The sequence below is a fragment of the Phocoena phocoena genome, chromosome 3 (genome assembly GCF_963924675.1).
Source record: "Phocoena phocoena chromosome 3, mPhoPho1.1, whole genome shotgun sequence".
Lineage (NCBI taxonomy): Eukaryota > Metazoa > Chordata > Mammalia > Artiodactyla > Phocoenidae > Phocoena > Phocoena phocoena.
The window spans coordinates 101,115,933-101,131,509 of NC_089221.1; the positions used below are offsets into that span (position 1 = coordinate 101,115,933).

The 15,577-nt window shown below is 34.8% G+C and overlaps 1 protein-coding gene across 1 annotated transcript in view; it reads left to right on the forward strand.

Annotated features, from left to right (window-relative positions):
• The first annotated feature begins 211 nt into the window (after positions 1-211).
• SRFBP1 (serum response factor binding protein 1) overlaps positions 212-15,577 on the forward strand; it is a 53,059-nt gene continuing 37,693 nt past the window's right edge. The window contains exons 1-3 of the mRNA XM_065874687.1: positions 212-368; positions 10,644-10,732; positions 11,814-11,886. Coding sequence (XP_065730759.1) covers positions 333-368; positions 10,644-10,732; positions 11,814-11,886 — 198 coding nt within the window. The 5' untranslated portion in view covers positions 212-332. The remainder of the gene's footprint in view (positions 369-10,643; positions 10,733-11,813; positions 11,887-15,577) is intronic.

Below are 15,577 nucleotides of genomic sequence, written 5' to 3' on the forward strand. Positions count from 1 at the left end.
CCCACTCTGCGAACGAATATAAGAAAATTAGCATCTTGAAAAACTTCTAAACAAGGAAACGGCTTCTGGAGCGCCCTCTTTGCCACCGGCCCCTACCTAGTTTCCATAGGAACGCGCAAATCAGACGGGGAGCACTCCACGCAGGAAGTTGTTATTCGTCACTTCCGTCCTTCACCTCAGAGTCAGTGTACCTTTTACTCGCACTTCGGCTGAAGCAGTCGGCGGATGAATTTTGGGCCAACGAGGCCGCCGTTGGAGGGGCGTGGCAACGCACCCGTGTTCCGGCCAATGCAGTTCACGTGCGGGCAGCCGGGGTACTTCGTAGAGCTACCATGGACCAGACGGGGACTTTGAACCTCAATAACGAGGTGAGCACCGAGGTCTAGAAACCTGTGGGACTGATCTTTAGGGCCTTCAGAACAGCTTTGCTGCGTCATTTTGAGGGGCCTGGGCGAGGCGGGAGTCAGGCGAGTTTTCCGGAGCTCAGAGACTGACAACCGTAACTCCCCACCCCCACCCTCCTACCCCCTGGTTTCTAGGTGAAGTGTCTCTGGCCCTCAGTCCTCGTGAGTTTTTATTTGTGGTACTTTGGGAAGAATATTTAATCTCTTTATTCAGTGTCTATCTGTAAAACGAAGCTCATGATAGTACCTTCCCCAGCAAGGCTGGAGTGAGAAATTAACTGGAGTATGTAGTGTTTGCACAGTGCCTGACAGTAAACTCTCAGTATATATTTCCTGTCTTTTGTTGACTGCAGAAAATGAAGGAGAGATTGAGAGCTGTAGCTTTTCCTAAGAAATTGTTCATCTTGAATGAGACCGTATCATTTATAAGGATGTACGCTCGCTCAGTACCTCATTTCTTCTTTCCGCTACTGTCCTATTTCTGTGCTTCCATTTACAGCAAAACTTTAATACTTGCTGTCCACAAGTTTTCATCTCTCCTTTTCTCTTGAATCCAGTCTCATCAGACGTTTGCCCTCATCACCTCCACCATTACATGTCACCAGGTTACCATTTCTGTCATTTTCCCCTTTCTAGTTTCTGCTTCTATTCAAGGAAGTCATAGTCATCAAAGACTTAAAGTAATCTGGAAAAGCAGGAATCAAATGAGGACCTCACAACTACAGCAAAGGAAATTATTCGCCATTTTTATTCAGTGGATATATGAGTCTGCTGTGAGCAAGCCACTGTTCATATTACACAGTTCTGTAAGCAACCTGTTCTGAGGTAGGAAAGGTTAAGCACCATTCATCAATGATACAGGACAGTGCTCACAGAAAAAAGTTACGTAGTGCAGAAAAGTTTCCAAAGAGGGCAAGATGAAATGAGTGATAACTTGTTCTTGGTCTTTAAGGGTCCTACACAGGATTGCATTCAGGAATTCAATGATGGAGAAAGAAGGTGTTCTAACCAGAGGAACCAGTATAAGCGAGGAAAGAATGGGAGTGGGAATCCCCTTGGATTGTATAGTAGTAGATAACTCTCTACTGATGAGAACTTGTGGGATAAAGTAGGAAATAAAGCTGAAATGTATTATTGCCTTACTACCAGGTTAGTCAGTCTGGGTTTTGCTTGACAGTGGAGAACAGGGTATACCTAAGAGGAGAACTCTTGAAGGTGTTTATATTGGTAAACATATGTTAAGCTTGTGCTAGTTACAGAAAGCATTTGGTGGTCTATTTTTCCATTAGATTCCCTAGGAGGTATAAAAGATCTTAATCGGAGTGATGTCCTTGGAAATTCACTGGAAATACTAGTGAACTTCCTGTTCAATTTCAAAATTACTGTGAAAGGAGTGGTGACAGTCATTTACCCCACTCTTCACTTAAGGCTCTTTCTTTTTCCACTTAGTTTCCAGGCCTCTTCAAAACAGTTAAAATTTGGCCTTTAGGAAGTCTTCACTAATTCACCGCAGTCTGGGCTAGGTGTCTATTCTTTATGCAACCAGGATGCTTTCCACTCTGAAAACACTTGTTTACCTGTTTCTCTCTTTTGGTGTGTATGTCTGTCACCTGCAACATATGTGGTCTGTAACTGTTTGCTGGATGATTGAATGAACTTATCCAATTAGGAAATTTGTACATCCCACACTGAAGTAAACCTTACATGTTCTAATATGAAGGTAGGAAAAAAAAGGATAGAAGAAAGTGGAGATGGTGGAAGAAAAGTGTTATAATTTAAAATTAATGGGAGAAACACTACTAAGGGAAAAACAGTTGTTTACATAAAAATTGAAAAACAAAGGGGGAAAAACGGGACAACCAATTAGAAAAAAAATACAGCAAATATGACAGATAAATGGCTAATGTATTACTATAAAATAGCTCATGGAACTTAAGAAAAGTCATCTCATAGAAAATTGGTAAAAAAAATGAATTAAAACTTCTTCATGGAAGAAATATATATGAAAAAGAGTTTAAATTCACTGTTATCTTTCTATTTTTCCATTACTTTTCCATCATCACCCCTATCTTAGTCCAAGTTATATCTCCCAGCAGAACTACTATCCTAGCCTCCCAGCTACTTTGACTTGTTTTCTCATCTCATCTCTCTAGTATAGCTGGAGTGCTCTCTTCAAAACAAACCTAATCATGTGTTTCCTTGCTTAGAACTGATTTGGTGGCTTCCTGTTGCTTTTGGTCAAGACCAATCTACACAAAGCCAGTCTCCACTGTTATACCACTACCCTCACCGCCCTCAGGCTGTGTACTTCAGCCACACTGGCTTTCCTCCACTATCTAGCGTAGCCTTCTCCAGATCTTTTGCACTTGCTGTTCCTTTTACCCACAGCTCCTTTTCCTCACAGTACATTTTATACTTCTACTTAGTCACTTTCTCAGGGAAATGCTTCTTGACTTTCATTTACTCCTTTTGTAAGCTTTTGTTACACTATTTACTTCTTTTTAGCATGTGTAAGAATTGCTTAATGTGTGGGGCATGTGAATGTGAGAGAGATTTCTTATGCCCTCAACCTGACTAAATTTTCGCTCACCATCATATCCTCAGTGCCTGTCTGTTAAATGAGTAACTTGAGGCATCATTTTTATGATCCTTAATGACTTAAATTAGGTCTCCTTAACTGAGATTCATGAATGAATTTCAGGGATCGTATAATTGCCTAAAATTGTGTGTAATTTGTTGTATTTAGCCTGTCTCTGGGGGAGGGCGAAATATTTCATAGGTTTTATCACATTTGCAAAAATTTGTAAATCTCTGGTATTATCTTTGGAATATTGGTACTCATATCTGTGATTAATTTGATTGGAATCCTTTTTCCATAATTTTTAATTATAGTCTTTTCTTTTAAAAAATTATGTGGCCAGCTAATTTACAGTATCTTTAATTTCCCAAAATGTCTTTTGTGAAGATAAAAGCCAGCTTGCAGACACAACTATTATATTATGCTAACTTTCAGTGTCGTCGGCTCTAATTCTGTTTTTTTAAATAATTTTCCAGGGCTAAAGGCTGACATTTATAACACACTTCCTGGCTCTAGGTTCTTAAAATACATGTATTCTTCTGAAATAATGTAAAATTCTACCTTTACTTTTTTTAAAAATAATTACTTTTTACTTTATCTTATGATTATTTATTGCATATTTTATCTTCACAAGCACTCATGTGGACTTTGAAGAGAGAATATTTAATTGATTTATTATAGCAGCTTCCCTAATGTTTAACATAGTACCTTGTGTATAATAAGGACCATATACTTGCTGGGCAGGTAAAAGTATGGCTAACTCAACTTGAATCACCTAATGTTAAGATGAGGGGGAGAAATCTGCTAAATGAAGACTTTTTTCTCCCTTTCCATTAGAACCAGAGAAGGGAAGCACGATTGAAAACAACAGTAAGCATTTAATGAGTAAAGAATTTGGAAAACTAGAGCTGGGTTTCCTTCAGTCATTTGTTTCTTTAGGCAGCAGTGATATATAAAATCAGAATTAGGAGGTGAAACATTCTAATCTGGTACTCTAATTCCACAGTAGGGCCAAAGGCTTCTGTATGAAACTGACATTATTTTATTCTTGATAGCAAATTATTAAGAAGCTCATTAGAAAATGGCTTTCCATGTCCTGCAAGATAGTAAAGGTAGAAACTAAAATGCCAGAGAACAAAATGATTTGCCTTTACTTATTTGTAAAAGATAAGAATGTCAAGAATTGTGTTTGTACGTGCTTCTGAAGTTGCAAAGCTCCAGTTTCATAATTAAATATGTGATACTTTTTAATAATTCTTTACTGAAGTAGTAAACTAGGGTCCATCCTTCAGAAGAGAACCATTTTCTGTTTGGTTGTTAAACAATTCTGGGAAGTTTTGCTAGGTGGCAGCATATGCTCAAGTTGTAGATAATCACCAAGCACTCTAGAATTTTAAAATTGTTGCTCATCAGAAATAAAAAGTATAATTCAGTAGTAAATTATCATCCAAATGGCCAAATTAGAAGTCCTCTGTATAAACCTGTAATTAATATTGTTAACTATGAAATAGTTCAAACATATGGAAAATGATATAACAAATGTCCTTATAATCTGTTTTCTGTATTTAGCAAGTGTCAATATTTTGCCATATTGTAATGCTTAATTCCACCCAGCTTCTTTTCCACCTTAGAAGTATTACTCATTCAGTGTGTTTTCTCATATGTATTTTTTATAATTTTCATATTCATACCCAGTGTATAGTATTGTGTTGTATATTTTTACACTTTGCATGTGTGGTATCATACTGGATAAATGCAGTATCATATGTATAATTCAAAAAGTTATTTTTTTCACCAAACAGTGTTTTCAGTGTTTATCCATAATACATGCAGATTTCCTGCATTGATCTAAAATGGTACATTGCTTATGCTTTATTTATATGCAATATTTTATCTCTTATGCAACATTTTGTAAAAATGCTGCATTGAATAGTCTTGTGCATAGCCTTTTGCTATAGCTGGAGGTATGTCTTCTGGACAGATTTCTAGAAGTAGATTTTTTGTTAGGTGTTGCCAGAGTTCCCTCCAGAAGGAGTATACCAATTTGCATTCCTACCAGCAATGTATGAGAGTGCCTGTTTCCTCACAGTCTCACAAACAGAATGTGTTGTCATATTTTTTTGTATTTGCCAGTCTGACAGGTGGGTAATGAATAAGCAGAAGTTTTAATATATTCTAAGAAACAGAGATACACTCAGATTTTTCTTAGCACTGCAGGCTTCTCTAGAGCAACTAGCTCTTAGAATAATTGTTTTCTAATAACCGTGGGTTTTTGTTATAAGTTAATTCATATGTGTAGCAAAGTTAGTACATTACCAAAAGAGGTTGGCTAATTGGCTAGCAGATAGCCAACTATGACTCATTTCAAGGTAACATTTACGTTTACTTTTGTCTGTGAACCAAAGTTTGCTCTTAGCTTTGTAGATCAGAAACTTGCTATTGTTGTCACCCCAAAAGTATTCTCAAAAAAGTATTCTCTCAAAAGCAAATTCATATCAACCATAAACTTTTAAGAGACCATATACATAACAAAACTAGTTTATTGAGAAATATATTTAATGTGGATACTAATGCTCACATAGTAAGACACATTCTTTTCCTGTCTACTGATCCACATGAGATACTTGAAATACAGAGCCGCAAAAAGGGTTTCAGGTGCATGATTCAGTGTTGGGCTGTGATACATCTGTCCCCATAATTGAGTTATTCCAGTACAAATTGGAGTTCCCAGGTCTTTGAGCTGGGGAACCTTTCTTTGGAATCTTCTTGATTCAGACAATGGCAGCTTTTGTTCTTTGTGGTTCCCTTTCCTGTGTTTTAAGTTGACTCTTAACCATATGTTCACATGTTCTTTTTCCAGTCAGGTATATTAGCTTTTTATTTATTTATGATTGTATTTTTGTACTGTCTACCTAAGAGTTGATCCAGGTTACATTACTGTGTTCAGATTTCGCCAGGTTAACTGAGGGCATCTCTATGCCTAGGTTTTAGGCGACACCTCATTTTCAGTGCATGTATTTTGTGTGGGTGTGGATGTGTGTGTCTTACCTCTTTTTCTTGTCCTCTTATAGATTATTAAATGCATTATTTTGCAGCTTGGAAGCACTCAGCTTGGGCCTATCAGTCTTGGTAATGATGACCTACAGAGTTTTGTCTTTCAATTTTTGACTTCAAACTCTTCCCTTCCACTTCTTTTTCATTTTGTCTCTTCTCTTTCAGCACATTTCATTATTCTGCCTGTTTTGTCCTTGCTTACTTTATTTCTCTTTCCTTCTTTTCCTCCTGAACAATATTATACTCTTTTCACATTTCTAACAAAGACAGTTCTATTTGCTTTTGGTTGAAGAATTCACCAAAGCATGTTGCCCTTAAGCAGTACATTGGCCTTCTGACAATATTGAGTGTTTTAGGCCTGTTTGTTGACATCTGGGTTATCTGTCAACCAGCTTCATAATTCCTGGGTAACAAATGAATTGGCAACCTTTTAAATCCTAACTAAAAGGCTACTGGTAGCTGTTTGTCAGTTTTACAAAAATAAATTTAAATGCTTGGAGAAAGCTAGGTGTTTGGGGCAGGCAGTGTGAGGAAAATAAAAGTAATAGTTTCATTTTTACATGAAGTGAATATACTTATTTTTTTAGTATATTAAACTTAACAAATACTGGAAAAGTTAATAAGCTAGAAAAGCATTTTTTGGCATTGGCATGAAACTAAATACATGAAGCATCCCTTTGCTTTTCAGAATTCCCTTATGCAGTAATGACAAACATAGTACTTCTTAAATTGGAATTTTAAAATTGGAGTCTAGCTTTCCCAAGATTGAAATGTAACTGAGGACCAGTTCTGCCCACTGCAATTTATTAATCAAGTTTGGTTAAGAGCAGTTAGCAAATAGTATATAATCATGTCATGCACCTACAGGTTACAGCAGTTAGAAATATTTGTTACTATATTTTAATGCATAATTTATTACTTGCTATTTATTTTATGAATGACTTAACTTTCAAAAAATGTATCATAACCCCCTATTATGCTGCTTATGAAATGTAGCAATTCATTTTTCCACTTAAACCTTGTCTAAATGGCTTTTGTTTATGCAAGTATGATTTTTTTCCTAAGTAGATCTAACTTTGAAACAAATTTCAAAGAGGTTAACATATCTAGTGGAAATCTGATTACATTCTGTTATTATATTACTCTTTTGAAACAGTGAATGAACAAGTGAGTATTGCTCCCTTTCTGGTCATTTGCTTAACAAATATTTATTGAACACACTTATTGTATGCCATCTACTAAGTTGGGTGTTAAGATGCAGTGTTGAATAAAACCAGATATTTGACCTTCGTGGAGTTTATAACCTAGTGGGAGAAAGACACATTAAGCATAATCAGATTAAAAGTAAAATATTAATCTTAAAATAAGTGTCATGATAATTCTAGAAGCACTTTTTGACCCCTGAGGGAGGCCAGGAGACACTTTATTGAGACATGACAGTTGGGCCAAAATCAGAAAGATAAGATGTTAAGCTAACATGGAGAGAAAGCAGTCCTATCAGAGAAAACAGCAGGTGTAAAGATTTGGTGGTAGTTATAAGCATGGTGAGGATGGAGTAAAAGATGGCCCATGTGGCCATTCTAAGAGCAATTGGATCTAAGTGTTAAAAAATGTATTCTGATTGAGTTGTGGGTACGTGATTGGAGAAGGGCACGAATGGATATTGAGAAAACAGTTGCCAGTAACTCAGCCAAGAGAGCCAAGAAGTCAAGATAGAAGAAAAATGGTACAATTTGAGAGGTAATTAGGAAATAAAATTATCAGGACTTGATAATAGATTCATTGTGAGGGATTTAGGAAAGAAAGCTACCTATAATGAGCCTAGGTTTATAACTGAAAGGATTGTTCTATTCCCTTAAATATGAAACACCAAAAAAGGGATCCAGTTGGGAGTGAAGAACATGGGTTCAGGTGTGAGTTGGAGGTGATTTTTTAAGCATACTTGAAATATCAAGTAGGCAGTTACACATTTAGGTCTGGAGCTAAAGTGGAGATCTCATGTGAAGGTAGAAATTTTCAAGTCATCTTTGTTTAGGTGGCAAATTAAAACTGTATACACACATAAGATCACTTAGGGCTAAAATGTATATCTTGAAAAGAAGAGCTGGCCTAATCAGTTCAAGACTGATTAGAGGTGGATGTGCCTTCACAGAAGACCAAAGTGAAGTAGCTAGAGAGAAAGCAGGAAAACCAGGATAGTATTCTGTTACGGAAACCAAAAGGAGAGTATTTTAAGAAGGAGAAAGTGTTCAACAGTATCAAATGCTGCTGAGACTTCAAGCAAAATGAAGTCTGAAAAATTCTTGTTGGATTCAGGGACTTGTAGACATCATTGGTGACTTCTAGAAATCATTTTGACAGCTTTTAGTAGACTGATGGGAATTTTTATGTGGCATGCAGATAAGGAGATGGTGAGTTTGAACATCTCTAAAAGCTTGACTCTGGGGCAGTTGAGAGAGGGTGCTCCTAGTGAACTTTGTACTGAGATGTTTTGTTTGTCTTTTCTTTAATGAAAATGACTCAAACATGATTAAAGATTAGTGGAAAACATCCATTTAAGAGATTGACAATGCTAGAGTAAATGGATAGTTTGTAGTAAGGGTTATAGGAAGGCAGAAGAGGATGGGATCCAAAATACAGTTAAAAGATTAACCTCAGAAAAGTTCAGGGATATTTCTTATATTGTAACTTTATTAGTAGAGGAGGATGGGTGATGCAAGTAAATTTACATTCATGGTAGTAGAAAGACGATGTTTCCCATCTGATGTTTATTTTCTCCATGAAATTGGAAAAGAGAGAAGAGAAAGGTTAGATGTTTTAGGAAAGCAGACACAGATTTAAAATAGTCATTATAAAGTGAATTGACCAAAATATATATGTATAATAGGATTGCTAGGAAGTGTAAGGACCCATTTGAGGTTAGTTATGGTGAATATCTAGTAGATAGAATGCCTCAGATATTTCCTGGCTCTTGGGGTACTGTGATAAAAGAACTCAGAATGTTGTTTTTATCCAGGGTTCACTAGAGGGATTGCTAACCAGAGGGATGAGTTTAAGGTATTGGCAAGTGTTGATTATGTACCTAAACTGGATAAGAGAAGGAAAATTAAAAAGAAAAGGACTAATCATTTGAGAGAATGTATAGGGGTCAGTGAACTAGTGGTTCCAGTAAACTCGAAGACCATTATGGTGGGTGGGGTTGAACAAGCAAGCTGAAAGAAGTTGTGATCTCAGTGCAGAGTATTTGAATTGATGGTTTTAGAAATGGAATAGTTATGAGCAATGACTAGAACTATGTGTGACCATGGAAGTGGGTGGCTATGATAGAATAGATTAGGTCATTAGAAAGGAGGAAGTCAAGAAGTGAGGATATAATATTGGGGTGGGTTATTCAAGTAGACACCTACATCACCCAGAATAATGGCAAAACTTAGGGTGGAGAGAAATTGTAAGTTGGTTGCCAATATTGTCAATGATAAGGGGGCGAAAGATATTAATGAAGGGTAAGAGGTAACAGCTAAATACAAGAGTCTTGTAAAAACAGAATCATGTTGTTACTGTTATTTTGGCAAGAAGAATTTGAGGATTATGTGTGCTAAGCACTCTTGCCAAGCACAGAAAACATGTAAATATTGCAAGGCCCCTACTCTTCAGGAGATTTTAGACAGTAGAAAAAGACAGCCTCATGAGCAGTTAGTGACAGTACAGTGGTAGGTGCTACCTACAGGTATAGTGGGAACTCCGAGGATGGAATGGTTATCTAACTGAAGAAGTCATTGAAGGTTTCACCGGAGCGATTATCTCTGAACTGAATTTCATGTAGTTCCTGAAGTGGAGGAGGGGTGAAGCATATTACAGGAGGAATTATAAGACGTATGCCTCGTAACAATGATAGATAAAAGATAAACTCAATAGCATCCCATTGCACTAAGTACTATTATAACATGGGGTTCTTTATCGTTGGAATATTTCTATCTCTTGGCCAATAATTCTGTTTTTTTGTTCTTAGACCTCAGCATTGTTCTGTAATGGGGCGATTTAAATGTGTGTGTGTATGTGTGTGTGTGTGTGCACCTGCGTGTGTGCCCTTGTGTTTTTTGAGTTATGCTTGAAATAATTTGTTACTGAATATAAATAAAAGGGGTGTGCTAAAAACAAATAAAATAAAGTCACTTTCATGCATTTGCTTTTGTTAATACAAATGCCCATTCAGTAAATTAAATTCCTACAATTATGGGTGAAGCTTTATTTTAAATCACAAGGATTCAAAGATAAATGTGGTGGTCTCTGATGTCAGGGAGCTCACAATTTATTATGTTCCAAGCCCAACAAGATATAAGTGTAATTTAAAATACTAGCCACTGGGAATGCTGTGATTTTTTTTTTTTAATAAGTTGTTTCTCCTAAATCCTCAGATGCATATTTAGAATGTTGATTTCTTATTCCTTCACTGTTTATGGAAGAAGTTTGATTTCATCAAACTATGAATATAGTTAAATAAAGCTTTGATTAAAGTGGTAGACTTATTCTATAATATTAATACTCAAAATAAGGTATGTTGCTTCTTGAATTAAGAACCTCTCTAATTGTGGCTTTATTCCTTGAAGGTTGTGAAGATGCGAAAAGAAGTGAAGAGAATCCGAGTTTTGGTTATCCGAAAACTTGTCAGGAGTGTTGGCAGACTGAAGTCAAAAAAGTTAGTCATTTAAAGTCATGGTCCTATGACTAATAAAATGTCAAAAGTTGTCTTTATTCAGTATTTACAAAATTTGAGGGTAGGACCTAGAGGAGTAATTAAATGTCTTACTCATACAGCACTTTGTTTTATATGTAGATAGGATCTGAGTGAGAGAAAATGTGCTCTGTCAGCATGTCCTTACATAGTTTGGACCATATTCAATTAAAATATATGATAAATTCTGTTTTCTCAAAACTCTTCTTGTGGCTTTTTCAAAGTGAAAATCCTTTGGGGTTATTCATGTATTTTATGTTATTAGTAGTTATTTTTTTAAGATGTTGATATAGTTTAACAAATCAAGTGATACCTTTAATCAGTTATAAAGATTTCATATCACCTTATTCCTTGAATTGATAATTAATTTGAAATCTTTAGGACCTTTTGGAAGTGTTTATCAAAACATTGTGTTCCATTTAATTTTTTTGAAAAAATAATGTTTTGTATTTTTGGTATCACTAGTATTAGAGAAAAAGTATGTTATTTATAGTTCTTATGCTTTAAGCATGAGTACTTACAGAGTCTTCAAATGTGTTTTGTTTCTGATTAATTTCTTGTTTTTTCTGTTGTAAATGTTTCATAAGATAGCCCTTCTCTCTGATATAATCGTGTATTTAACATCTTTATGTATTTATTTAATTCCAGAGAACAGTTGTCATTTAATAAAATTATATCCAACCTTGTAGCTTATGAAACTTAACTGTAGCTTATAAAACTTACATGAAATACAATGTGCTATTAATCAATTGATTAGAAAGTATTATTTGGCTTTCCCATTAAGGAATTAGAAGGCAAACTGTCTATCAGTGGTAATAGTCATTAATATAATACCTGGACAGTGCTTATTTTTGCCAAAAGCTTGGGTTTGTTGATGGAATTGGGGCATGTGTTGGATGCAGGAGAGGGCAGTGCAGGATAACAGAATGTTTGTTACTTAGAGAGTTATTAAGCTCTTCTAAAAGAAATGGAGAGACTTTTCATTATGATACTAGTCTAAAATAAATGGTTTTTCTGGCCACATATTATAATGTGTCTTTTGCAGGGGTACCAAAGATGCACTGTTGAAAAACCAAAGACGAGCACAACGATTGCTTGAAGAAATTCATGCCATGAAGGTAAGAAATTGTGTGGATGTGTATATATGTGTGTTTCCATGTCTCCTGTCAGCCTGCATTCTGTGTGTGTTTGGTGTTACTTATTTGAATATAATCGTGAGTTGACCAAGACTTATTTGTGTGGGTCTGTTTGGTGAAGAATGTAGCACGTTTAGAAAATTGTAATATGTTTGTTTGCATTATTCTATGTTTTTTACTGAAGTTCTTAAAGTACTAGACTAATTTGAGTCAAAACTATGCCAAACTAAACTCATCTATGTTTAATAATGCTTCATACCTAAGATTTTAATTTTTACTGTAACTTTAGGCATGAAGTCTAAGTTAAGATCAAGTATAAGTTAAGTTCATGCTGTTTGGTAATGTGGATGGTGATATTGGTGGCTGACATCATGCTTTGCCTATTGCCAACTCAATAAATTTTTGTGTGGTGGTGTCAGCACTTTATTCAGCTCTGTAGTAACTTGAAATAAAATTAGTATTGGACCAAAATGATCCGTATTTTTGTTTTATTTCAGCCAAACTCTTCACTAGCATAATTTTTAGGTCTTCTCTCTGTTCTTACTTTGTGGAAACTTTCATTTACCAAATGACATACTATTAAATGTCTGGGAGACTGTTTTATTGCAGTACTGAAAAACAACATTTGGTACCAGCAGTTACCTTAATTGCAGGGTCATTTTGCATGTATGTTTGACTATTACATTTTGGTAGAACTTCTAAGTTTTGAGATAGATAAAAGAGCAAGAGAAATCTCTAACAATATTTTAATTGAGTTAGATTATCAAAGCTTCTCACAATTTTTTCCTTTTGAAGGATGATAAAGTGTCCTATAAGACAGAGTTATCATAGTTAATCTGAATAGAAACCGATGTAGGACATGATTCTTTGGTGTGAGGTATGGTTTTTGTGGGGGTTTTTAAAGTTTATTTTCACAGGACTGTAAAATTCATGGAATCCATTTGATATCTCATAAGTTTTAATACCCTTGTTGTCCAGTCATTCATTCAAAATACTCTGTATTTGACTCTTAATTATTATTTGTATCACTTTGTATTATACATCATTTAGACTTTTTCTTTTTTTTCCATAAAATTCCTGTGAGAAATAAAATATTTAGAGATTTTTGTTTTTGAGGATAACACTAAGGTAGGAAGTTATGGTTATGCCGTTGTCTTTCACTTTCTCTTAACCAAGCTCCTTACTAAATTACATTCCTTACCTAAATTTTTCCCTGTAATTTCTTCTGAATAGTCATTTTTGTAGTCCTAAATTATTCAGAGGCTTTGAGCTACCGTATAATTGCTGATATAATTTTACCATGGAAAGGATGGCTTATATATAATAAGCCTGTGTACAGTATATCAGGAGTTTGGGAAGAAAAGGTATTCATTAATCTTTAAAATACTTCCCTTCCATAACTCTCAATAATGAATTTAATTTAGTTAATTAGAAAGAAAAGTTTTCCTATTTTATCTATATATGAAACTTATTTTCTGTAATTCTTAAACCTCATCAGCAGTAGAAAATCAGACTCAGTGATAATTAAAGTTTATAGGTTTACAAGATTACTATGTCATGATCATTGTTTTTGTTTGTTTTGTTTCTGTTTTTCCTTGTGTTTATAAAAGACCACTATGGAATTGTTGCCTCATATAAAGCTAAAATTCCTAGCCTGGTATAGTCCTTGAATTCATAAAATTAATAGTATGTATATTCCTTGAGTTATTGTCAGTGGTTAGCATGGTTTATTTGGATACTCTGCCTTCAACTCCTTTTGTAATGGTATTTAAAAACTGGATTAAATCTAAGTATAAAAACCAGAAAAAGAGTAAGTCTGTATGTTTGCTTTCTTTACATGTCAAATTTCATTCTTCATCCGTGGTTCTTTTACAAAATTGGTCTACTTTTCTAAAAGAAGCAAATACATAAAGCACTTTTTTAAATTGAAAGGTCATTTGTAATTTCTTAAGGGAGTGTTTATTGTGTACATGGGAGTATCAAAGAAATAGTCACAAAACAGAAAGCTCACAGTCTCAATTAAATTTGGAGAAAAACCTCTTCTTACTCATTTTTCCAAATGAATTTTTTCCTTGGCTTATATACCATTACATTTTTAGTCTTGTTCATGACATACTGTCCTATACTTGCTTTATATGATAATAGGGTATTTTGTTGCAAGAAGACTTCCTTAAGAAGAAAACCTGATATATTTTTAGAAATGGGAGTTTGTTTTTTCTGGCCAAGGGAAAAAAATGGCCTGATCTTTATGATACTATAAAATGAAAGATTCCAGTTTTATAGACTGTAATGTATAAATACGAAAGAAATCTTTGCTACCTTTTCTAATAGTATTCACACTTTTAACTTTGATACTAGCATATACCCTGCCTTTTGAAACAGTTCCTTTTTCTTTGGATATTAAAGTAGCTTATTGACTTTTACAGATCCCTAAGTTATTTAGCTAGAGAAAGAGATGGTAAAATTAAAGCATACGGTGAAATTAATCAAAATGTCCAAGAAGTCCTTTTCTCAACAATAAAGGTAATATAACTAGCTTTTATTATTTACTACGTGCCAGGCACTATATTGTATGTTTTATATTCACTATCTCATGAAATAGATATTATTATCCCTATCTTACAGAATAGGAAACTGAGGCTTAGAGAAGTTCAGCAGCTTGTTCAAAGTCAAATAGTTGTTAGGTGGTGAACTAACTGTAACTAATTATAAAGCTGATACTGTTAGCTATTTCACGGTACTGCTTCATTAAGATGAGAACTTCTGAAATATATCTAGTCTCTACTTTCTTAAAGATTGGATTAAGTAATATAATAAGCGTGAAATTTGCCCACTAGGAAAAAAAGGCCCAAAGATGTGTAACAAGTTTTCAGATTCTTTAATTCCTTACAGCTAAATATACCGTTACCTCTTTTTTGTATTTTTTACTTTCTCCTCTCTGAGGCCATTAATTTTCCTTATGCTGAATATTCCTATGCAGTGATAATTTGTATATCATGTGAGATCTTGCTCTGCCTGCTACCTTTTACTTCTCTATTTTAAACCTCTTTCACCTTTTGTTGCATTTTTTTTTCTATTTTTACATCTTCTACTCTCTATTATTAAAAGCATCCTTTGAGCTTTATCAGCTGTTAGGATTGCCTTATCTCATGCTCCATCATGGCCTGTTTCTAAATGGTTGTCATTAGTGGATCACAGATAGGAAAATGGTGTAGATTATGATCTTTAGAAGCATTATATAAAATAAAGTAATACATTATCAAAATAATATAACTACAGTTGACCCTTGAACACATGGGGTTTGGGGCTCTGACCCTCTGTACAGTTGAAAATCTGGGTAATAGTTGGGTATAAATTAGTGTGGGACCTCAGTATCTGTGGTTCTGCATCTACAGATTCAACCAGCCTTAGATTGTATAGTCCTATTGTATTTACTCTTGAAAAAAATCCTCGTGTATGTGGACCCATGCGGTTCAAACCCATGTTGTTGAAGGGTCGACTCTATATCATATCATTTGAACTTCACAACTCTAAAGTGGGCAAAATCTTAACTTAAAGGACATATTTAGACGTGTTCTAGACTACACACCCCCTTGGTTGCATGTTTGTCATATATAGTCATATATTAATTAGAATTTTATGGTATTTCAGGTTATATATGCCTTTCAAAAAT